This window comes from Talpa europaea (assembly GCF_964194135.1).
Source record: "Talpa europaea genome assembly, chromosome: 1".
Lineage (NCBI taxonomy): Eukaryota > Metazoa > Chordata > Mammalia > Eulipotyphla > Talpidae > Talpa > Talpa europaea.
In genome coordinates this window covers 155,303,136-155,328,994 of record NC_140073.1, presented here as the reverse complement: position 1 = coordinate 155,328,994, position 25,859 = coordinate 155,303,136, and the positions used below count along the sequence as shown (strand labels likewise).

Sequence of the window (25,859 nt, the reverse complement as noted above, 5' to 3'; positions counted from 1 at the left end):
ATGTGTGGTAAGTGTGATTGTGTGGTATGTGTAATTATGTGGTGAGTGTGTGGTGAATGTATGGTGTGTGGGGAGTGTGTGTGGTGAACGTGTGGTGTGTGGGGGGAGTGTGATTGTGTGGTGTGTGTGATTGTGTGGGGAGTGTGTGGTGAATGTGCGGTGTGGGGAGTGTGTGTGGTGAATGTGTGTGGTATGTGAGGTGAGCGTGTGGTGTGTGTAGTGAGTGTATGTGTGGCGAGTGTGTGTCACGAGTGTGTGTGGTGAGTATGTGAGTGTGTGTGGTGAGTGTGAGATGTGTGTGGTGAGTGTGTCTGGTGAGTGCGTAGTGAGTGTGTGTGTGGTGAGTGTATGTGTGCGAGATTAAGGTCAAACACCAGCTCTGGAAGGACGCAAGAGACAGATACTCAGCAGCAGCAGGAAAACAGTGTGGAACAGGGGAACGTACCCCCAGGAGGAGAGGACGCTCCAGCCCACCCTTGGCAGTCATGTAAGCTCAGCCTCATCTGCCCCAACCTCCAAAGTCAGCTGCAGAGGCCTGTGCAGACACAAGCAGTGCCCACACACAGGGGCCCACCTGCCTGCACCCCATACCTGCCCGCTTCCAGGACATAATCAGGCATAAGTAGGTCAAGTTTCCCCAACTAGATTATCCCTGATCTAATTAAATTCTTAAGAGTCGCCAAACAGCTTCATGTTTCCAAAGATGCCAAGTGCAAAATGTGATTGTGGCATGTGCTGTGGTTTTCCTGGGCTCACTCACCACACACACCACACACAGTCACCACACAGTCTCCACACCAGTCCGGGACCCCTTAGATGTGAGATATGGAGACTTCAGACAGGCTCAGCGTGGGAGGGGCGGGGGGGGGGGTTGCAGAGACTCTGCCACGCTGAGCACGACCAGAAGAGCCAAGTCTAGACAGCCTTCTTCCCAGGTGGACACTGTCCACGCGGCCCCACCTGTCCCGACTCTTCGGGAGCCTCTGGTTCCCAGGGGCTGATGTGAAAGGCCAGGGACCCAGTGCAGCCTCCCTGAGCACGCTACGTTCGGGCTGTGGCAGACAGTCCCAACGTCCTTCACCCCACTCCACAGTCACCTCCCAGGGGCTCCTGCGCGTCTGTGTCCTGCGCTCACTCACTGAGGCGACCAGCTTCCCAAGCCCCTGGACCTGAGCTCCTCCATGAAACCCCTCTCGCTCTGACCTTGCCTAGAAAAGACGGATCCAGTTTCCCCTCCTTCCAACCCCCACACACCCACTTGGCAGCAGGGCGGTGTGCTCACACTGCACGGGACCACGGATCATAAACAGCCGAAGTTCAGCAGCAGGACTTGGCAGCGCTTCAGCGGCCCAGAAGCTCACGCGCAGGTCACAGAAGGTCGGCTGCGGGCACTCCGGCAGGGCCGGGTGCAACAATGAAGGTCCCCCCTGGCCAGCAAGGTGCCCCATGAACCTCGCCCTGACTTCACACGCTCTGCAATGATGTTAGCTGCAAAGAGTCGCGAGCCCCCACCTCAACCCCTTACCCCCAAAGTGAGGCCGCCCCTGAAATTAAAGCTCCTGTGCCCGTCCATGATGCTGTCGAAGGAGCTCCTGACTTTTGCTATGACTTAGTACTTTCACTTCCAGGTTTTTATTCGGTTTTTCCTTCCCAAGAGTCTGTTCTGTTTCAAGATCCGTGTACAGGGCTCCTCTGGCTCGCTGGCAGCCTCGGCCTTATTCCACCACACTCAGAGCCACCCGCTGACCCCCACTTCCCCACACCGGTCCTGCTCCTCACGCCCAGCCCTTTCTCACTGATCTCCTGTTTCCTCAGACCTAACTCGCCCCTGTACCGTCTCTGAACCTCTAGTGTCCACGAAGATCTCCCTCACGCTGCCAGGGAAATGGCATCGAGCCGGGCTTGGGTTGCATTCCTTGCACTCAAAGCTCAGCTGCCAGCCTCTCTCAGCCGCCTCAAAACTGCCCCCACCAGCAGGGGGCGATGTCTCCACAGGCGTTCATTGCAGAGGAAAGATTTTCTCTCTAGTCCAGGTTCTGGACTTTCACCTATTGGAAATAAGACACTTCTGCTTGGGGAATGAAAATGGAGATCAGCATTCTTATTTAACACGGGAAAGAAGAAACTAAATGTCAACCGGACCAGCAAGAATCAGGAAAAGGGAAAATGACAAAGAAATTAAAATGGGAGAGTGTAACGAAATCTACCAGTTGTTAAAGGAAGTGCAAATGTGAAAAACTGAATTGAAAGGTACATGCCCCGACGAGGTTAAAAATCCCAGCTGTGTGTTGTTTACAAAGAAAGCAGCTTGAGGACACAGGGGTTCTGGAGAGGACTAAAGAAATGGAAACAGAAACAGCACTGGGATGTGATAGCAAAATCAAAAAGTGGAATTTATTTTCTAGCTTTAAGTAGGGCTGCTGTCAGCTGCAGTCACAAAGACGGTCTCTCACTTGAGCCTGCAGCACCCCACATGGAATCACTACAATACACGTCTACAAACTTAGAGGGGGGAAAGTTATCAACAAACGACATCAAAAAATATCAAAAACTAATGCTAAACATAATGCAAAATGATGAAAGAAAAATCAATTTCCATTCAAAGGAGGAGAAAGACATGATTTTTGCTTTCACCAACATGGCTAAACTGTAGAGATTCTAGTGAATTTCATCAGACTGATACTTGGCATGGAATTCAGAAGAAAAACTCAAATTTCCTTTGACAGACAACTGCTGGTGAAAAGTAATTAATGGAGAGGTGGCGGAATCGTAAGTAGATGCCCAGTTAGCAACAGCCATGGGAAAATATCACATTCCTGGTAGGTGAAAAAGTGTGAAATACTTAAGGAAGGATGAATGGGAAATGGACTGAACAAAGAAACTACAAAGTATTTGATCTTTGTTAAGGGACAGGCTTAAGAAGCAACAAAAACAACAGCAACAAAAACCCTGGAATACAAATTTCATGTCCACCCCAGGGAACGAGATCAGATCAGTGATGGACAACCTGTGGCACATAAAACCATGAATACTGCAGAGCAGATAAAAAAAATTCATGGGATGCTTCAACTGGAGCAATAGGCACAATATATTGATAAGGGAGGAATGAAGATATATTATTACCTCACTTCATGAAAGACGCAACCAGGTATTCTACACGTGTACATAGGCCTGTCTGTCGGTGTAGAATACAAGACTGCTAGGCATGACGACCCGGCGTCTGGGCTCATTCGCATCCCTTCCCTGTCCATTCACTGAACAGCTATTTGGTGAGTGCCTACTATGTGCCTTAGATGCTGATATTCCCGAACACCGATCACATGCAGACACACTGCCAGGTGGCAAGGACACACGTCCCCCACCAGTGACTCCCTGGGCTCACACTTATGGAGGGGACAGTCACGCTGATCTAAGTGAAATGATCGCGGTGTTTGCTGAGCCGTGGAGGAGACAGCACAGAATACGGACCCAGGGAGCAGCGGAGCTGAAAACTGACAAGTCATTTGTTCGAAAGTCCCAGGAGCAGAGACAAGGCCAGTGTACGTGGGTAAACCCATGCGCTTACTGGCAATTCAGGATGAAATTTCCATATCCATGCATGTCTCCAAAGTTTTGATTTTCAAAATACATAGAGACACTTGTTGTTTTCTCTTGGATGCCTCATAATTGTGCCAAAAAGATTTCTCTTTAAAGCCTCACTAACGTGGAAAGGCTCGTTTTCGTTCCTGTGATCCATCCATTTGGTAAAATTTCATGTCTTCTTTTTCCTCTCTCAGAAAGAGAGCCATTAATGGTTTCCTTTTTTCTCCTTCATGATTTTCTGTCCTGCATTTGCAAGGCAACAAAGCCCCACATAGCAAATTTCAAAGATTTGCATATTTGTAATGTTGTCTTCACTGTGGCACTGACTCCGAGGTCCAGGCCCACGTCATCACACCACACCCACCGTCTCCACCACTCACGGTTTCTGTAACGTGAGCCTTTTCCATTTTGCTTTCGGAACGTCAACAATACGTCCTTCTCCCTTAACCAGAACACGCCATCACACAATCAGCCAGACCTCACCCTACCATGCCTCCGTCTATTACACGTCCCAGACAGTGTGTTTTTTCACTAGTTGAAGGTTAAAGGTCACGACCAAGTTGATTGGTGCCATTTTCCCGACAGCACTTGCTCACCCATGTCCCGTTGTCACATTTCATGAAGACATGTGCATCATTTCACTAGACATAATGCTATCACACGCCTAGTAGACACCAGTGTAGTATGATATTAACCTTATATGTGTGAGGACAACAAAAATGTGTGTGACTCACTTTATTGCCTTATTCCCATTATGTGATGGCCTGGAATCAAACCGATCATAGCTCCAAGGAGAGCATGTACCTGCCCAACTGGCCCAAAGGGATCACAGCCGCTGCCAGGAGGTCTGGAAGGCGACCTCAGGTATCTCGCCACATTGTGGGAAGGAATCTGAGCCCCCAGTAGGGGTCTGGGCATGCAGTATCCACCCTACATCTGATTTCTCATGGGGCATTCTTTCTGTCCCCCATTTTCTTTGGGTCATGACAATGACGTGATTATTGTGGGAAGCACACTGGGAGTGAGAGGTGATGCTCTCAAGGGTGACCACAGTCCCGTAGCAGACACACTCAGCACATGGGAAGCTCCTGGGCTACCAGCAGATCCTCAGTGAATGCCCATGGAAAGGCCACCTCCTCAGGGAATCCCTCCCAACTCCGCACTAAGGGAGGCTCATGGCCTCTCTGCCCAGCATTAGAATCCACTTGTCTACTTATTTACCAGAAGAGACGTGACCACAGGATCTGGCTTCCATCAGAATCTATAGAAGACCTTTAACCAGGAACATAAAGGTAGCTTTCCCTGCCGGGTCTGTAGGATCTCTGGACACCACGATTAGTTCAGCACTGGCCGGCCTCACCAGTAAGGGAGAGGTGCACACCCCATGTTTATATTCTCTGCAAGGAACCCTGAACCCAGCCCTCTGTGACCCTGTGCTTGTGGCATTTAACCCTTGTTGCTTCTAAGGGACAGCTCGCTTCAGAGCATCCGGGAGAACATGCACTAAATACTCTTCCCTCAAGTCTCAGCTCCAGAAAGAACCAAGAAGATGGTGCTAAAGACACACAAAATTATAACACAGACCTGGGGAACTTGCCAGCTAGAGCGAACAGGCAGTCGAGACTATCTCAGCTTAACCGGGCAGTGTCTCCCTAGGGAAGTTTCCTCCATCCGAGCACTTGCAAGAAAGCTTGGAAAGCTTCCGCCAAATACATACCTGGGAGAGTGGGTTTTGGTGGGCACAGTTGATCCCGCCAATAAAAACCATGTTGGGCATGACGGGCTTGGCATAACTGATCACAAAGTCAGTTCTGAAGAGCCAGACAGATGCAGCGCTCAGAAGGTCCCCAACAGTCACATCTCTCTGCAGGAATTCTGAGGCAAGTGTTGCGTATGGGGAATAAACCACATTGCACATGACGTTCTCTGACAAGGTAATGAGCATGTTCTTCACCCGCTGCCAGAAGGTCATGTGGTCTGAGTTCATGGACAAATGCTTGGGCACATAGGATGGTGGCTCGGGGCACTGGGTACCTTGAGAATCCAGGCCGCAGGGCAGGGCATTCAAGAAGAACACGAGCGGGAGGGCCAGGTGCTGGGCGACGATAGGGCCGCAGGGCAGGAAGGGGTCTGTGAGCATGGCGTCGAAGCTGCTTTGCGCCAGGGAGCTCATCAGCTCCTCGTTGTACAGTAGGGAGGAGCAGGCGGACAGAAGCAGGGCCGAATCCTCCACCACTCTCTTGTATGTTTTAATGACACGCCACAGGAAAGTTTCTTTCTCAAACACACTCTGTCCCAAATTCTTAAAACTCCTTTCCACGTTCTTCCTTTGGTACGGCACGGGGTACCTCCTCAAGGTATAAAAGGGTGCTTCTCCAATGTGTATAGACGCTTCAGGAGCCAAGACCACTACTTGGTGGCCCCTCTGGTGCAGCTGCTGGATGGTCCCCAACATGCTCAGCCAGTGACTGCCATCCACAGGCACCAGCAACAGCCTCCCAGCCTGGGCCCCCAACGGCCCCAGCACACACAGCAGCAGCCCCAGGACAAGCGGACCCTGGGTCCCTGTCATTGTGCCCTACCTTTGCTTCTGAGACTGTGGCCTGCCAGCTGTTTGCCAGCTCTCACTGATGGGTGGCAATAACCAATATATACAGCAGGTTAATGTTTGATGGCGTCACGTGACTGTAGCTGTTGTCAGCTAATGATGGCAGGGAGCTTATATTAAAGAGGGCAGAGGGCCTCCCTGGTGGCGCAAGGAGTTAAGCATCAACTCTATGAAGCTATCTGCAGCCTCTGCAGCACGAGTTCGATCCCTGGCCAAGGAGCAACCCACAGGGCACAACAGACCTCTCGTGTCTCATGCACTGCTCCCCTCAGCAGTGGATTTCAATTAATACAATCCACCTGTTCTGCTCCCCACTCTGTCTCTGGTGATTCCTCTCACTCCCCACACACCTCTGGCCTGCACCCCAGCTCTTGCATGCATACATAAATAAAAATAGATCTTTAAAAAAAGAACAGCCTTCTGCTCAGCTCTCTCAGGGGCTCTACCTGAACATTTCATCTTTTTTGGATTCATCCAGTCACAAATAGTTATTGCGCCCAACCTGTGCTGGGCCTGAACTCTGCAGCAAGACCACCTCAGAGGTGTCTCTCACACTCCCAGAGCTAATGCTCCATCTAGAAAGACACACTAACCTTTAGAATAAGATTCAAATATGGATAAACTGAATAAGATGTAAATAAAAATGATGGGTCTCACTGATTTGATTTAATCCCCCAATTCTTGCTGTTCAGAGGTAGAGTGTGTGTTGAGATCATTGGGGTTCCATTGAGGTGCTCAGGTAAGAGACACATGTGCCCAGGCTCCCACATGCACATGCATTTCTGAATCCCCCCATCCCCTGACTCAGCCCTCTCCATTCTTTCGGTGAGCAAAAAAAGAAGAGGCAGCCGTGCTTAAACGTGTTGGCGTCCCCTTATCTGCAACTCTGAAATAGTCCAGTTTCAACAGTAAGGGCAATAATTCTGGAGTCTCAATGTCACACAGTCCCTCTGCAGAGCCCATAGAGCAACCGGGCTATACAGAAAACACTGTGTTGGTTTATGGCTTTCCTGCAGCACACTCGCCTGGAAACCTGTTGAGACTTTCGTGGACTTGGGTGGTTTGAGGCCACGACTCTGTCCATGACTAGGGAACACTGTTGCACAATATGAACACAGGTGACCCACTGGTCCAGAATTAGGACCAAGAACACTACCAAGCAATTCCTTTTTATATTCCGTGTCTGAAGGTTATATGAAGTCAGCAGTTTGTTCTGGGGAGCCAATGCCCCCTTTTGGATCTATTGCCATTTATGATGAAATGCTTAAGAGTTCATTGGTTAATCATTTTCCCCAGAACTGTGTGACCTTTACTGGTCACCATTTATGATTTAAAAGAACTCTCAATTAATTAGGAATATAAGTAATATACTTCAACATAATAAAGACCATATCCAACAAACCCATAGTTAACATCACATTCCATGGTGGAAATCCGAAAGCTTTTCCCTAAGACCACAAAAAAGCTAAGGATGTCCATGCTCACCACTAACCAGAGCAATTAGGCAAGAAAAGGATGTAAAAGCAATTCAAATTGGAAAAAAAGTAAAATTATCACTATTTGCAGAGGACATGACAATATACATAGAAAATCCTAAAAATTCTACCTGGTCCATGAATACAGTAAAGTGGCTTAATATTACCAAATCTATTTTATTTCTATAAACAAATAATGAATTGGAGGAAAGAGAAATTAAGAAAACAATCCCACTTAAAATCACATCAAAAAGATTAAATAACTGAGGATAAACTTAACGAAGGAGGCAAAGAACCTATACACCCCAAGCTATAAGACATTGTTAAAAGAAATATAAAAAGACACAAAGAAATGAAAAGATGCCTCATGTTCATGGATGAGAAGAATAAACATTGTTTAAATGGCCACAGTACCCAAAACAAGTTACAGATTCAACACAATACCTATCAAAATCCCAGCAGCATTTTTTTATACAGGCATGTTTATTTATTTATTTGTTTGTTTGTTTGTTTATACATGCACTGGGTATAGTCAGAAGCGCGGGAGGGTGAGAGAATTCACCAGAGCCAGAGCGGGGAGCAGAGCAGGCAGAAGGACCGAAGCACACTGCTGAGGGGAGCAGCGGGCAGCAGGAGAGGCCGCGGGCAGCTTCGCAACCCAGCACTCAACCGCTGCGCCACCGGGGAGGCCCCCCAGTAGCATTTTTCAAAGAAATAGAATAAACAATTCTAAAATTTGTATGAAACTACAAAATACCTTGAATAGCCAAAGCAATCCTGAATGGTGGGACAAAAGGAAAAATGGAATTTTAAAGCTCCCTGACTTCATACTACAAAGCAATAGTAATCAAAATAGTATGGTAGTGTAACAAAAACAGAAACAAACCAATGGAAGAGAAATGAGAGGTGAGAAATAAACCCATATATGTGTTTGTGTGTGTTTTTGGATATACATATATACATATAAAACAAAGGAGTCAAGACCATATGATGAAAAAAAGAAAGCCCCTTCAACAAATGGTGTTGGAAAACCTGGGGAAAAGAAAGGAGGAAAAAAAATCATTATTTCACACCATACACAAAATTTAATTTGAAACGGATCAAAGAGGCATATAAGACCTGAAACCACAACTCTGATAAAAGAAAACATAAGTGATATGCTCCTAGACATCAACCTCAAAGATGTATTTGGGGACTCAACTCTAATGGCAAGGGAAACAAAATTTAAAATAAACATATGGGACCACATCAAAGTAAACAGTTTTCATACAGCAAAATGAACCACGACAAAAACAAAAACAAGCATATTGGCTAGGAGAAGATATTTGTACATCATATGTTCCAAAATATATAAAGAACTTGTACAACTCAACAACAACAAAAAACCCAATCAAAAAAAACAATAAGTAAAAGACCTGAATAGACACTTCTCCAACGAAAACATGTACAAGATCCAAAGTCACATGAAAAAATGCTCTATATCAGAAACGCAAATCAAAACCAGAATGAGATATTTATTCACACTGGTGAGAATGATCTATATCAAAAAGACTGCAAACCAGTGTTGCTGAGGGTGAGGAGAAAAAAGGTGGTGGGGATATAATTTGATGCAGCCTTTATGTAAAATGATATGGCTATTGCCTAAAAAACTAAAAATGGAAATACCATATAATCCAGTAATACCATTCCAGAATAGGAAAACACTAACTGGATAAGATATATGGACCCTTATGTTCATGGCAGTATTATCCACAACTGTCAAGTCATGGAATGAACCTAAACGTCCACCCAGAAACAACTGGATACAGATGATGTAGTGTGCAGGCTCAATGGAGTGCTACTCAGCTCTTTAAAAGGATGAAATGTTGACTTTTGCAGCACAGGATGGAACTTGAGCTGATTATGCCAAGTGAAATAAGTCAAAAGCACTTACACGTGGAATATAAAAAACCAAAGCAAACAAACAGACGAAACACAACAAAAATAACTGTTGGATTCTCAAAAGGCTGATCATGACCACAGGGAAAGGGGAAGGAGGGGAAGGGAGGGGGCTGGGAAGGAAGAGTCAGTGGGGTCCATTTGATGCTATGAGGACACTGGGATTCTGGCGGCAGGTGTGAAGCACAGACACGCATGGATGTGTCACACTCCCACAGTTGTATAGTTTTGTCAATGAATGTGAATCAGTAAAATTTAAATCTAGCTCTTTTCTATTAAGAGATGTAAAATGATGATGTAACAGGGGGGTCCCCAGGAAAGGGGGAGGTTCCAGGTTTCCTGCCCCACCCAAAGGAGGGTGGAGCTGAGCAGGGAGAGAAGAAGCTGCAGAGGAGACAGAGGAAGGAAGGAGCAGGATGGAGCCAGAAGGAGCCCTGGGGGAGGCACGTGGAGCCGAGAGACCCGTGAAGAAACTACACTTGCCTTGTGGGTGTGGACGGGGTGACACAGATGTGAGTGAGAGACCCATAGGGAGGTGACAATGGCGGGTTTTGTCTCGATTTTGATTTTGCTCTTTTCCTCCCAGACTTGTCTGATTGCTTCTGATCCTTTTCTGAGGGTCCCCGCTGGAAGGTGCTTTAGATTTGTGGCAGGCTTTGGGGCCTTGCTCTGGGCCAATGCCATTTGGATGGACTTTTACCCACGAGGGGACGGGTCAACTTTGGGTGCTTGAGTTAGAAACTAGATTCTTTGTCTTTCCTGTATTGTTTCCTAATTGTATTAAAGCTTCTTTTCATTAAAGTCTCCTATGTTTTGTGTTGATGCGGTGGACGGCAGAGCCTATTTCAGAGCAGGCAGGTTTGGGGGGGTCTGGGGTGCCTGCAACAATGACACTGCACTATATTTGTCTTGAAAAAATAGTTATTTTCCCATAAAAATATGCTCTGCTGGCAAGTAAACGGTTTATCATTATCAAGGAGATGGGCGAACTCTGTTGATGAAGCTCTAATGGAATAAGCAAAGGCACCCCGAGGCCCAGAAGCTGGAGAACTGTGACCTACACAAATTTTGCGCAGTTGTGACCTACACAGCTCAGGTCACACTGAACTCACTTCCATCCCTCTACCCCCACACGGACCCAGGAGAAGCCTGACGCAAAGCCTACTCGGAAATCATGCTCCACGGCAGCTGTCAGCAGGCTGGGTGGGCGGGGCCTGGGTGGGCGGGGCCTCGGCCTGGTGTGAAATCATCACAGACCACCCCGGCCCCCAAGTGCATTCTGGGAAGCGGCCTCGGCCAATCAGGCGCCGCTACGTCACAAGGAGCGCGCCTCCCTGGCGGCCTGACGTCGCGGGCGCCGAGGCCTGCGCCCGGGCCTGCCAGGCGTGCCGTTGCGGTGCCCGCGGCGCGCCGGCGTCGGCTGGCCGGCATGGTGGACTACTACGAGGTGCTGGGCGTGCCCCGCCAGGCCTCGGCGGAGGCCATCAAGAAGGCGTACCGCAGGCTGGCGCTCAAGTGGCACCCCGACAAGAACCCCGAGAACAAGGAGGAGGCGGAGAGGAGATTCAAGCAGGTGGCCCGGGCCTACGAGGTGCTGTCGGACGCGGGGAGGAGACACGTCTACGACCGCTGCGGCGAGGCGGGGGCAGAGGGCGGCGGCCGGGCCCGCGGCGCGCCCGACGGGGACCCCTTCGAGTTCGTCTTCAGCTTCCGGGACCCGGCCGAGGTCTTCAGGGAGTTCTTCGGCGGCCGGGACCCGTTTTCCTTTGACTTCTTCGGACACCCGCTTGACAGCATTTGGGGGGGTCACAGGAGCTCCCGGGGCAGCAGAAACAGAGGGTCCGCGTCCCTTTTCTCCGCCTTCAGTGAATTTCCAGCGTTCGGGGGCGGTTTTTCTTCTTTCGATACAGGATTCACGTCCTTTGGCTCCCTGGGGCGCGGGGGCCTGTCCTCCTTCTCCATGGCCTGCGGTGGTGCTGGTGGTGGCGGCCTGGGCAGCTTCAAATCCATGTCGACCTCCACCGAAATCATTAATGGCAGAAAAGTCACCACCAAGAGAATCGTTGAGAATGGTCAGGAAAGGGTGGAAGTGGAAGAAGACGGAGAATTGAAGTCCCTGATAATTAATGGCCAAGAGCAGTTGCTGCGCATTGACACCAAGTAATTTCAGTCCCTGTTTAACTTTACAGTATCTTGCGAGGAATAGCAGGACTTTTTTTTTTTGGGGGGGGGGGGGATATTGCAGGTGAACTCTACTTTCAGAACAGCTGTACCCAAGAATGTATAAACAGATCATGCCAGTGCCTGTTTTTTGTTATTTTTGGGGCCGCTCCAATTGGACGCCTGTCCGTTTGTTTTACAACCTGTTGTAAATATCGGATGCACTTTGCTATCTATTAAACATAATCCTGAGGCCAATGGTAATTATTTTGTAATAGGACAAAATATTTACCCCAGCACCCTGAACCTTGCCTTTCAATGCTCTTTGAAATGTGAGCCAAGTCATTTCTTCAAAAGTTAATATTGCTAAGAACAATCCATTTGTTTCTGTTAGCACTGGGTCCTGAAAGATGAGACTAACTCAGTGATACCTCTGGCTTAAAGATGGTTTTTAGTTCCATGTAAGCTACGGACTTAGTAATTACTGAATTGACTTGTCCATGTATGATGTTAAGCCTAGACTTTTTAAAAGCAGGTGACCTTGGCAAAGTAAGTGTATTTAGGGTCCTCTGACTGCTGTAACAAGTTACCATGAAGCGGATGGCAGAAAAGCAATGCACATTTACTCTTAAATTTCTGGAGGTAGAAATCTGAAATGAGTTTCCCTGAGCTGAAGTCACTGTTTGCAGACCACATCCCCTCCAAAGGGCAAAATAGATTATCGGAAGTAATTCCTCACAGTGATGTGGTTGGCTGGTGGCATCATTTGAACTCTGTTCAGGAAATCTAATTTAAAAAGAAATGACAGTGAAAGCTCAAAAACTTAATGCACATCTGATTGCTGGCCTGCCCCCTACATGGTTCTACATCAGCGGTTGATGGAAATGTGATAAGCATTTCATAACTTTCCACAAAACTATCCCATGGCCTTGGGCAGCGTATATCTCTGGTCAAATTAGGATGACAAAAGCCGTGTTTCGCTTGGAATGTTGATTAGATGAGGCAACATACATCTGAAAGAGCTTTTTTTTTTTTTTAAAGATTTGTTTATGCATATAAGAACTGGGGTACAGGCCAGAGGTGTGGGTGGGGAGGGTGAAAGGATTCACCACTGAGAGAGCTTTTTGTTAGTGCACATTGTGGCCCCAGTGAAAACCTTTTTGGGGTATGGTTGCCTCAGGGACATGGTATTTCAAATGCAAGGGACATCAATCCATTGCAAAGTAGCCTGCCCCCAAAGAAAAAGGTTTAAGTAAGACATGAAAACAAATGTTCTTAATCCCTTCCAGAAGGTCTCGTAGACTGGACATTGCTAACTAACTAGAAATCCAGGAGAGTTGACTTTGGATACCCCTTAATTGGGCCCTTCATGGGGCCCTTCAAATCCAGGCCCCATGTAAGGACATGCAACTGCAGAAGGTACATCAGATTCAGCCACAGTGTCGCGCAGGGACACGGGGCGGTGGGGCCGGGGGGAATCACACCACATCAAACAGTCCCTGAGGTTCTTGTACAGTTTGTATGCTGGCTTTACAGTATCAGAGCAGAACAGGACCCCCGGGCTTTTAAGAAATGAGTTAATTTGCTTGCTAAGCAGAAGAGCGCATACCGGTGAAGACACCTGTAACTTCAGTTGCCACCAAGCCAGTGCCAGCACTCTGGGGAGCCGCCTGGGGCCCGTAAATGCCACCTATTCCCCACCTTTATCCTACTCAGCCTGATTTTGGACTTTTTAGTAACTTAAAAAACTCTTCCTCCTAATACGCAACTTTTAGTAGACCTGATCAGAAATATGCTTTGTCAAGGCCGAGTTCTCTCAGGGAGCTCCCTGTTCCCTTAGGGGAGAGAATGTTTGTGTAAAACCAGGAAATGAGTTTCATTTGTGATACCTACATTTGAAAGAAAAAATCAGACAATTTCTGTACCTTAGAAGTTTTTAAAAACAAAATTGTTGAAGATGAGTGTATTCATATCAGGAGGTGGGGGCGATAACTAGCATGAGGAAGCAAAAAAAAATTGTTTTTGAATGCGCACTGCAAGCAGTAAAAATCACCATAATGCAGGAAGTAAACTGAGCTGTAAATAGGCTCTTCCAGAGATCCCCTCCAATAATGCATCAGAAAAATAGAGGGAAAATTGAAGAATAAGATGGTTGCAACAAAGCCTGGAAAATAGAAATCATTCCACAATAAATGTTCTCAGAGAAGAAACCAGAATAAAAATTTCAATCAGAGGAAAACTATCAAGTTTCCAGTAAGACCTGGGTAGAAATCTAGGCTTACTACATGTGGGAGGCAGAAAAATGCACCTACAAATACTCCATAGCCTGATCCCCGGAACACTTGAATGTGTTCTCTTGCCATCCCTGGCAGGGATTTCGCAGATGAGGTTAGATTAAGACCTTGAGAAATCGGGAGACTGAGGTGGGTTACCTGGGTGGGCTCCAAGCAATCACAAGGGCCCTTGTAAGTGAAAGGGGGAGGCCCGAGAGTCAGAGATTTGAAGGTGCTACTCTGCATGTACATGGATAGAAAACTGCCAGGAAATTACCAAATCAATAAAATGTTTTTAAAAAGGAAAAAGGAAACAAGAAATTTACACCAAGTGAAATAAAATCATACCTTATCTCTAGTGTGAATGGACAGAATTCTTGTATCAGAAGAAACTATCAGATTGGAATTGTTTTTTTCAATTCTATTTTAAAACTCTTTAAGGAAAACTTTAAAGTTAAAAAAGACAGACTTTACATGTATGTCTAATGATTTTTGGCAAGGGTTTCAAAATTTCAGTGGGGAAAGGGCAATCTTTTCAACAAATGGGACTGGATGGTCACATGCATAAGAGTAAACCCTTAGCCTAACGTCATACAAAAAAACTAACTCAAAACTCAATGTAAGACCTAGAATTATGAAACTCTGGAAGAAAATAGGTTGTTTCATGATGATGGATTTGACAATGATTTCTTGAAGACATCACTGAAGACTTGGGTAATAAGAAAATAAGACAACTCTGACTTCATGAAAAATTTTTAAACTTGTGCATTAAAAGACACTATGAATAGAGTAAAAAGACAAGTCATAGAATGGGAGAAATATTTACAATCCATATAGCTGATAAAGGACCACTGTCCAGAAGACAGAACACCGGCTACTCAACAACTGCAACAAAGTAATTCAAAAATAGGACTTGAGTCATCATTTCTCCAAGAAGATAAACAAATGGTCAATAAGCACATGGAATAATGCTCACTATCACTAATCATTTGGGAAATGCAAATCAAAACTACAATGAGATGTTATTTCACTCCCTAATTAGGGTAGCTAGAAATGGAATCTTTGTGCACGATTGGTAGGGATGTAAAACAGGTCAATTACTGTGAAAGAGTATAGCAGCCCCTCAAAAATTAAAAATAGAATTACTGTATCATCCAGCTATTCCAATTCTAGGTAGCTATCCCCCCAAAAAAACTGACAGTGGAGTCCCAAAGACCTCTTTATAGACGTTCACAGCATCGAAAACTGAAAGCAATCCAAGTTTCTATGAACAGATAAATGGGTAAGCAAAATGGGGTCTGTTCCTGCATTAGAATATTATGCAGCCTTAAAAAGGGAGGAAATTCTGACATAATACCACGACATGAATGAATCTTGAGGACATTATGCTAAGCAAAATAAGCTAGCCCTAAAATGACAAGTACCGTATAGTTCCACTTAGATGAGTTCCCTGGAATAGTCAAATTCACCACCATAAGAGGGTGGTGGCAAGGGGCTGGAGAAGAGAGGAATGGGGGGTTAGTATTTAATGGGTATAGAATTTCAGTTTTTCAAGATGAAAAGAGGTCTGGGGATGGACTGCGTGCAGTGTGAATATACTTACAACTGCCCAAGAGAACACTTTGATAAAAAATAAATTGGCTAAGGAGGCAAATCATAGATATATTTTACCTCAAAGATCATGAAAAGGCAAACTTTATGACAAAAATACAATAGTGAACTGATTTCACAGCTATAGCTATACAGCAAAAACTACTAAATATGCCAAATATATATTGATAAAATTCAGTTGAATAGGGAACTATTTTAAGACTTTTTTTCTGAATTGGACACACTTGGTTTTCTTTAATAGAAAAATTTTAAAGGTACATTTTACAAGTATCTATAGAATGTTTTTACAAATGCTACCTGGTATAGCAGTCACTGGCTGCCAATGACTACTGACCACTCGAGGGTGACTACAGATACACTGTTAAGTGTAAATACATCCCAGAGTTTAAAGATTTGGTATGTAAGGAAAAGGATGTAAAATCTCTCAGTAATTTTATATTAAGTAGATAATGAAATAATGGTTTAGATATATTTGCGTGAATAAAATATATTATTAAAACTCATTTAACCCTCTTTTTGCTTTTTTCTAACATGGCTACTAAAAAATGTGAGCTTACATTATGTTTTCGTTGGGCAATTCAGGGGTAGACCACAAAAAGTCCTATTAAGAAATTTTTGAAATAAGTAACTTCAGAAAACATCCTCTGATTATAACCCAAAATAACTTAAAAAATAGAGAAGGGCGGTCACTCTTAACTACACAGGAATAAAGGAACAGCCTTGTAGATAACCATTGACTAAAAGGAAATCAAAACAGAAATTTAAATGACAAAAAAAAACTCAAAATAAGAGCAATGTATACCCAAACCTAAGAACATAAAAAATATCTATGATCTTCAGTACTTCATTATTAAGAAAAATCAATGTAAAGGAGTTCGAGGAAATTAGAAAACAACTACAAATAAACCAAAGGGAATAAGGATGACATCATTACTTAAAAAAAAAAAAAGCTGGTACTAATGAAATAGAAAACAAAAACCGTCAAAAGAATAAGCAAATCTAAAAGTTGTTTATTTGAGAAAACCCATAAAATCATACAACCTATCATAAATCTTCAGGAAGAAGAAGGACAAATAATATTAAAGATGTAGATTTTTATTTATTTATGTATTTATTTATACAAGCACTGGGTATAGCCAGAAGCGTGGGAGGGTGAGAGAATTCACCAGAGCCAGAGCAGGGAGCAGAGCAGGCAGAAGGACCGAAGGACACTGCTGAGGGGAGCAGCGGGCGGCAGGAGGGGTCTGCGCGCCATGTGGGACCCTCCTCTGGTGGCCAGGGAGCAGCCGGGGATCGAACCGGCGCTGCAGAGGCTGCGGGCAGCTTCGCAACCCAGCGCTCAACCACTGTGCCACAGGGGAGGCCCTAAAGATGTAGATTTTGATGATTCACAGTTGGATAAATTTCGATAAAGTACTTAAAGGGGTCACATCTTAGAGCAAAACATATCAAATAAATATAAGTGACAAGATCTCAAAGTGAAAATATTGATCCTGGAACATGAACGATACCGGCCTGACACTCGGTTAGAGAACTTGATTTCAGTGCAAAGTTTCTTTCAAGGACCAAAGCAATTGACAAACACAGGTCAGAGGTCTCCAGGTGACGGGCCTGTCTTGCTAGGCACCTTTTCAGTAATGATAATATGTAATATTTTTTGTGTTTTCACTATAACAATTCTGAGGCCAGAATGGTCCCAGGTCACTCAGTTGGAAAATGGAAGTGAGGATTTGGGTTTTGTTTGTTTGTATTTTTCTTTATTTGTAGAAGCTCCATTGCTTTAAATGCAGTACATAAAGGAAAAGAACACCGAACATAATAGATCCCTTGCAAATTGAGCAGAAAGAAAATGAAGCTTAAGATCTGTGCAATAATATATACAGTTGTAAAAGAGATGAAGAGGAGGCCAAAGACTACAGGGGACAGAAAGTCTTTACTCAATATAAATGAAGTGAAGACAAAAGAAATGGGCAAGAAAAGATGGTTCATGCAGTAGGTCAAGAATCAAAGCTCAGATTCCAAGAGCCTGACAAAATAGCACCCAAACATTCAGGGGGGTGCTGAGGAACAATGCATAATATGTGCATCAAGAGGTATGTCCGGAACGCCCAGGGAGCTGAGGAAAGATGCATAACACATACTCCTGACTTATACATCACGAGGTATGACCGGGAATGCCCGGAGGTCTGAGAACGGATGTATGACAAGGGACCCCAGAAGCTGATCAGTGGAGCACCTTGTTGATAAGATTAGAACCATGGCAGGGGATTAGGGTGTGTCATCAAGTAGATTACAAGTGCCTGGAGGGCAGACTCACAATCCCTAATCTTCTAAACCCTTCCCCTTTCTTTAATCTCCTTAATCTCCTTACAACCAATTACTTGTCTAAATAAAAGGGCAAGAATCTTGCTTTACAGCAGCATCCTGCATTGTGCAGCCTGCTCCACCACTCCCCTTTGTCAGTGTGGTGTTGTCCCGACGCAACACACGAAGGGGCACCTCCCCCCAGGACAGCAATCACTGCATCCACCATCACTTGACAAGCCTGGCACAGACCGGACCAGCCTGGCATTCCTCTCACGCACCCTGCAACCCCAACTACACCGCTGGAGACACTGGAACACTTTAGCTCACACAAGACTATCAGGAGGATGAGGTAGAAATCTTTTGAAAGAGGAAATGATAAGAAATGTCCTGGAAGTACTTTATTTTTTAAGCATTCCACCTGGCCAGAGCTTGGATAAAGCAACCAATACAGACCTGAGATAATGGCTTCCTGTTGAGACAGTTTATGCCTCCAATGAAGAACATGTTGGGCATGATGGGTCTGGGGTAATCCATCACAAAGTCTCCTCTGAACAGCCAGATGGATCCATAGCCAAAAATTTCCCTCAGCGACACATCTCTCTGCAGAAGATCAGAGGCAAGGCTTGCAAAGGGAGGCAGAGAAAGATGACAAAAGATGTTCACGACCAGAGGAAAGAGCATGTTCTTGACCCTCTCCAAGAAAGTCATGTGGTCTATAAGCTCTGTCAGAAGCCGGGGCACATAGGAGGATGGATTTGGGCACTGAGTACCGTCAGAGTCGAACTCACAAGGAATGGAACGCAGGAAAAACACAGCAGGAATGGACAGGTACTTAGCCAGCAGCGCCCCACAGGGGTAAACGGGATCCGTTAAAACCACATCAAAGGAGCTGGAATTAAGGTACCTGATCAGGTCCTTGTTAAACACCAGGTCCCTACAAGTCTTCAGATAGATCAAAGACGATTGCATCAATATTTCCACAGTTTTCAAAAATTTCATTGGAAGAGGCTCTCTTTCAAAAATCATTTTGGAGTAATCCTGGAATAATCTGTCGAATTCATCCTGAGTGTAGGAAACCTCATAGTGCTTCATCGTGAAGAACTCTTCCCCCTTGAGATGCATGCTGACATCAGGCGCGAGGACCACGGCTTGGTGGCCTCTGGCGTGCAGTGCCTGCACAGCCTGACGCATGCTGAGCCAGTGGCTGCCATCCAAGGGGACCACCAACACCTTCCCGCCCTGGGCCCCAGAGCTGACACACAGGAAGAGCCACAGCCCCAAGAGCACAGGCCAGGGAGCGTGGAGTCCTGCAGACATCTCGGCAGAGCTACAGCCAGATGAGTTCAGGATCGCTGTGCTCCCGATACTTAAAACTTTGTCTTTGTCTCGCCACCAAAGCACTTCCCATAATGGCTTGTCATTGGAAGTCAGCAAACCCTCCTTGTGTTAATCATTACAAACTCTATCTATCGCTCTCTTTCCCCACTGGTCCCCCGTGTTTCGCCCACTCCCCAAGGGAGAAGCCAAACTACCCTATCTCAGAGAACTCATTTGACTCAGCAGCTCTCTCCAGAGAACGTTCTAGGTCGTTCCAGGTCATTCTCTAACAAAGTCCTTTAAACTCTGTCCAAATAAAATACTTTCTGGAACACCGGGAATTCGGACTTGAACGTGCCTTTTGTGAGCGGCTCATAAAACAACCCATAACTGGGGACCAGCTGCACAGTCCCTGATCGGCGAGCACAGCCAGGCCTGTGTACCTGAATTGTCCATCTTACAAAGAAGGACTAATTTAGAGGGCTCTCCCTGGACCCAGAGAATCCTTTCTGGAAGTTCTTAGTGCCAGGTGAGGACCTGAATCCAAGCTGCAGCAGCACTGGGAACAGCAGTGAGAAGCAGTCTGGGGAAGTGCCCACCATGGGGCGCTCACAGCAAGGACTCACACCCAAAGTCTGGGCCCAGACAAGGCAGGAGCAGGCCTGTGAGGGCATCCCACACAGCCCAGGGAGCATGGTCTGGAGTGGGGAATTCTGAGTAGACAGAGCACTAGAAACGGTTCTCAGCTATGGGCTTCAGTCCCAGAACTATTCCCCAAACCCTAGGCTTAGTAAGCTTCCTTCTGTTGATTATGGGAAGAGCTAAGCCTACAAAGAGAGGTGAGCGTGTTCTTACATATTTAGACCCTGGTGTCATCTGACTTGAACTTGCATATATTAGACTCAGAGCCTATAGAGAGATCTGGGGCCCCTATAATATACTTGTTTCTTGACATTGTTGTGGTCCTGAGGACATGCAAGACCATGGGGAGGAAGGAGCAAACATTTCTGGTGTCTACGAAACAGGATGCTTTTTAAAAAAGCAATTAATCAGACTTCATTGATATCTATTTGAAAATATTTGTGAAAAATAGGAAAATGTAAAGCACACATCAGGAGAAAATGTCAATGAAACATCTGTCTTATAAAGGACTTCTTGCAGATTATATAGATATAATCAAAAATGGAAATACCATACAACCCAACTATCCCACTTTTGGGAATTTAACCAAATTTCAAACCATCAACAATAGCAACAACAGAAAAAAAAAACCCATATGCTCCACAATTTTGCAACTTGCAGAACCCCTGGGGAGAAATCTAAAACAGCAAAAAGGGCATATAAAAAGTCACTACAAATGATTTTTGTATCAACAAAACTTCAGAATTTAAGGGAATAAGACGCCACTGGAAGAGAATAATTCTCCAGAACCCAACCACAACAAATTGTTAAAGGGACACTCTTATCAAAATCAAAGCAAAGAAAATCAACCTAAAAGATAAACAAAGAATTTGATTGAACCAAAAAAACTACAGACAAAATGGCCATAACAAGTCTTCCCATACCTATAATCACTTTCAATGTAACTAGACTGAATGCATTAATCAAAAGACACAAAGTGGTCACTTGGATTAGAAAACAAAACCCAACTATCTACTAACTCCAGGAGACTCACCTGAGTTTCAAACACTCAAAGAAAAAGCTTGAAAAGCAACACTACAAGCAAATAGGACCTCTTCTCTCCACCCACATCTTCTCTCCAAAAAGGCAGAGACAGCCATACTGTCTTCCAGCTAAAAATAGACTTCCAGATTTTAAAAACAAAAGCTAATGAGAAAAAGGTATGGAAACTAGGTAATGATTAGGCATTAAATACATCAAGAAGACATAACAATCATCAATATATGCACCAAATGACGGAGCATCAAACATATAAGGCAAATATTGTGAAATCTGAAATCAGACATCAGCAACAACACAGTAGTAGCAGGAGACTTCACACCCCAATTTCACCAATGAACGGGTCAGCCAGACAGAACATCAACAAGGAAACAATAGCCTTAAACAAGGAATTAGAACACATGGGCTTAATAGACATTTAGACAACACTGCACCCCAGAAAAGCTGAGTACACATTCTTCTGAAGTGCATGCATGTTGGGGCCCAAACCTGAACATCCGGGTTCTTGCCTGAAGCAGGTACTGAATGTTAGCTCCAGTGAAGGTTTCAAGTTTCCTATTGTGACAACTGAACCCTCCCCCCCCCTTGCTCCTTGTGGCTTCTTTGCATTGTGGTCTCTCCTTGTTCGAGATAACGAGAGACCTCCCCCTCTGAACCCTATATAACCTTGTACACATTCCTGAATAAATGAGACTGGCGATGATCCTGGCTTTGTCTCCACTCCTTGCGTACCCCTGTTCCATACCAAGCCCCTGCTTCCTCCCCCGGGTACCCCGTTATCTGCCTGGCTGGCCTGGACATTTGGCGCCCAGCGTGGGGCCCGGGTACGAGGAAGAACTACAGAGGGAGAAGATGCCCGAAAAGGAAGCTAGCTAGCTCAGGAGGAAGCCTTATCGACGTGGGACCCTGCCGCGTCGTGGATAAGGTAAGCTCAGGTACAGCGTCTGAATCATGGGACAGGAAATAAGCCAGCATGAGATACATGTGAAGCAATTAAAAGAGGCACTTAGGACGCGAGGAGTCAGGGTCACAAAAAAGGATCTACTCCACTTTTTTGCTTTTGTTCAAGACCTGTGTCCTTGGTTCTGTTATAGGACAGGAAGAGGGTAGCTCCACCCTCCCTTGGGTGGGGCAGGGAACCTCCCCCTTTCCTGGGGACCACCCTGTTACAGTTCCCTCAAGAGGGCACAATAGATCAAAAAAGGTGGAAACGGGTAGGAGATGCTTTAAATGACTTCTATGAAGCCTTTGGCCCCGAAAAAATTCCGGTGACAGCATTCTCATACTGGAATCTAATTAACGATTTAATTTCAAAAAAGGAAGCCTACCCTGATGTTAAAAATACCATTTGCCAAACAGAACAACTGCTTAGAAGTGCTTCCCCCAGCACTGCAGGGGCCCTACCCCCCAATGATCACTGTGAGGACTTCATTCCGTTTCACAGTGATGCGGAGGACGATCCATCCAAAGAAGAACAAAAAGAACCCTTAGGGAAAAATGAAAGGGCCTCTCCCGACCTGCCCAAAATAGAAAAGAAAAACAGAATTTATCCCTCTTTGAGCAAGTTTACTTCTGTGGCTACACACCCTCCTTGCTCGTCTGAAGTAGAGGACGGAGTTTTTCCACTGCTTAACTCCAAAAGCGAAATCAAAGTTGCTTCGCAACCTCCCCCCACTCTCGCTAAAGGGGAGGATCCTGAGGCGGGCGAAGCAGATTGGGGCAACCTGGAGGAGGAGGCTGCACGTTAGGATCCCCACTCTCCTTACTACAAGGCCGCTGTTGCCTCTGCGCCCTCACAACTCGCTGACCCTAATCTCGACCTTAAAAACCAAAACCGCCCACCTTGAGGAGCGCATGCGCCTACAGGCCCGTTATCATAAACTTTCCCTACAGCTTCAACAGATCCAGTTAACTTCTTCATCCACCTCAGATCCCGCTCGCCATTATGGGGGAGGGGTGACGCCAAGGCCACTTCAAAGCCGCCGTTTCGGGGCGGGCTTGAAACAGAGACCACCTTAAAGCTGCCGTTAAGGGGCGGAGTTGACGCAGACTCCATTTTAACTCCTCCCACGGCTCCCGCGGCTTTGTCTGCTTTCCCGCCTCCCAAAAAGCCCTTATCCGCGGCTTGTGTCTTTCCTGTTATCGAAGCTCCAGATGTTCAAGGCCAATGCCGCCGGTATCACCAGCCACATAATTTTCAACATTTCAAAGAATTAAAAACCGCCGTTACCCAGGATGGTGCTAGTGCCCTTTTCACGCTCACAAGTCTTGATTCTATCGCAGAAGGGTGGCTCACTCCCCTAGATTGGCAAACTTTAGTAAAGGCTGCCCTTGACGGCGGAGATCATTTACTTTGGAGAACTGAATTTCAGGATCTCTGTAGGGACCTGGCCCGAGAAAATAAACGGGCTGGAAACCCATGGACTTTTGAAATGCTCACAGGCTGCTCATGACCTTCACCATCTCAACTCTCGCTCATTACGGCTTTTATTTAAAATTACTCGTGACCAAGCCAGACAAATTGTAAAAGCCTGCTCCACCTGCGTGACGAGCCTTCCTGTGCCTCATCTTGGTGTTAATCCCAGGTGCCTCGTCCCCAACGCCCTCTGGCAGATGGATGTCACCCGTAATTCTCAATTCGGTAATTTTAAGTATATTCACGTTACTGTGGATACCTTTAGTGGGTTTCTCCTTGCCACCCTTCAAACAGGTGAAACCTCTAGACATGTTATTGCACACCTGCTCCACTGTTTCTCCATTTTGGGGGTCCCAAAACGTATTAAAACGGATAATGGCCCATGCTACACTGCAAAGGCCTTCAAAAATTTTTGCTCTACCTTGTCCATTCACCACACCACGGGCATCCCTTATAATCCTCAAGGACAAGGCATAGTTGAGCGTGCCCATCTTTCGTTAAAAACCACCATCCAAAAGATTTTACATGGTTCCTGGTACCCCTCTATAGGTAACCCCCGCAACACGCTAAACCATGCTCTGTTCATCCTCAATTTCTTAAGGCTTGACGCTCAGGCGAAAAGTGCGGCCGATCGTTTCTGGCATACGGAAACGCAAAATCAATCAGCAATGGTCAAATGGAAGGACCCTTTGGACAATGCTTGGTACGGCCCTGACCCAGTTCTGATCTGGGGAAGGGGATCTGTATGTGTCTTCTCACAGACTCATGATGCAGCCCGATGGTTGCCTGAACAGCTTGTCAGGCAAATTGATCACAAGCACCAACCCAGGGACACTCAACCTCCCTGAGGTATCTTTTACTTTTGATTTGTTACAGTATGGTGACCGCTTCCTGGCTCATCCTCTGTGCTGAGGTGCTACTTTTCTCCTCGGCCTTCGCCGGCTTCGGAGACACAGGCCAACTGATGTCCTTGACTAAAGCACTGTACGGAGAAATGCTGTTTCTACGCCAACAAATCAGGAATCATCCGCAATAAAATCCGACAGTTACAAGATGACCTGGAAAGAAGATGCCAGGAACTAGCTGAAAATCCACTCTGGACTGGTCTCAATGGACTCTTACCCTACCTTCTTCCCCTCATGGGTCCCCTATTAACCCTTTTGATATTGGTTGTCCTGGGTCCTTGCATTTTTAACAAAATAATCACCTTTGTAAGACAACAGATTCAGGCCCTTCAGGCAAAACCCATTCAGGTACATTACCATAAGTTGGAGATGCGAGATAAGGGAGGCTCTTACTCAGACTTATGCTCAGTCTGAAGAAATAAGACCTCCTTCCCCTGTGCGATGGACTGCTCAGCCAATGACGGGTAAGATCGGGGGCAGACTCAAAATGGCTTGAGGTGCTAAATCGCCACACGACTCCTGACGACCTAAGACAGGCGCAGTCCCCGAGGGGTTCTGTCTTTTTGCTCTCTCATTAGAAATAATAGAAAAGGAGGATATGTCGGGGCCCAAACCTGAACATCCGGGTTCTTGCCTGAAGCAGGTACTGAATGTTAGCTCCAGTGAAGGTTTCAAGTTTCCTATTGTGACGACTGACCCCTCCCCCCCCCTTGCTCCTTGTGGCTTCTTTGCATTGTGGTCTCTCCTTGTTCGAGATAACGAGAGACCTCCCCCTCTGAACCCTATATAACCTTGTACACATTCCTGAATAAATGAGACTGGCGATGATCCTGGCTTTGTCTCCACTCCTTGCGTACCCCTGTTCCATACCAAGCCCCTGCTTCCTCCCCCGGGTACCCCATTGATCTGCCCGGCTGGCCCGGACACATGCAGAACATTCTCCAGGATAGACCATATGGTGGGCCATAAAACAAATTTCAACAAAATCATGAAACCATGAAATCATGAAACTGAAACCGTGTCAAGTACAATCTCTGATCACCATCACATCAAAGCAAAAATCAATCACAAAAAGAAAGAAGGAAAACAACACACTCCTGAATGACCACTGGACAAACAAGGAAATCAAATGAGAAATTTAAAAAGACCTAGAGACCAATGAAAGTGAAGACACAACCTTTCAGAACCTATGGAACACAGTAAAGGCAGTATTACATGGGAAATATATAGCACTAAGGCTCATATCAAGAAACAAGAAAGAACTCAATAAATGACATTACCTCCCACATTTAGGGTGGAGAAAAAGGAGACCAGGCAAAAGTTCAAGCCAGCAGAAGAAAGGACATAATAAAATTTAGAGTAGAAGTAAATGAAATGGGAACCAAATACAGTCTAAAGGATCCATGAAACACCAAAAACTAGTTTTTTGGAAAAATCAATAAGACACATCTTTAGCTCAACTCATTAAGAAAAAAGTGGAGGGAATCTAATAAGTAGAATCAGAAATGAGAGGCAAGTTCCAACAGACATTTCAGAAGTATAGAGGTCAGAGAGGTTACTACAAGCATCTATGTGGCAGCAAATAGA

The 25,859-nt window shown here is 45.7% G+C and overlaps 2 protein-coding genes across 4 annotated transcripts in view; one reads left to right on the top strand and one right to left on the bottom strand.

The window, feature by feature from the left end:
- LOC311179830 (UDP-glucuronosyltransferase 1A1-like) overlaps nt 1-25,859 on the bottom strand; it is a gene marked incomplete at both ends in the record, with an annotated part of 87,606 nt that overhangs the window by 2,561 nt on the left and 59,186 nt on the right. The window contains one exon of one of the 3 annotated variants that reach the window (XM_084247376.1): nt 5,300-6,154. The exons of the other annotated variants lie outside the window; for them this stretch is intronic. Coding sequence (XP_084103502.1) covers nt 5,300-6,154 — 855 coding nt within the window. Of the gene's footprint in view, nt 1-5,299; nt 6,155-25,859 lie in introns of those variants that run through there. 3 annotated transcript variants of the gene reach the window in all.
- LOC311179841 (dnaJ homolog subfamily B member 3-like) lies at nt 11,033-11,767 on the top strand (the record flags this gene model as incomplete). The annotated part of the gene is made up of 1 exon (XM_084247403.1): nt 11,033-11,767. One exon carries the CDS (start codon nt 11,033-11,035, stop codon nt 11,765-11,767), a length of 735 nt encoding a protein of 244 aa, XP_084103529.1.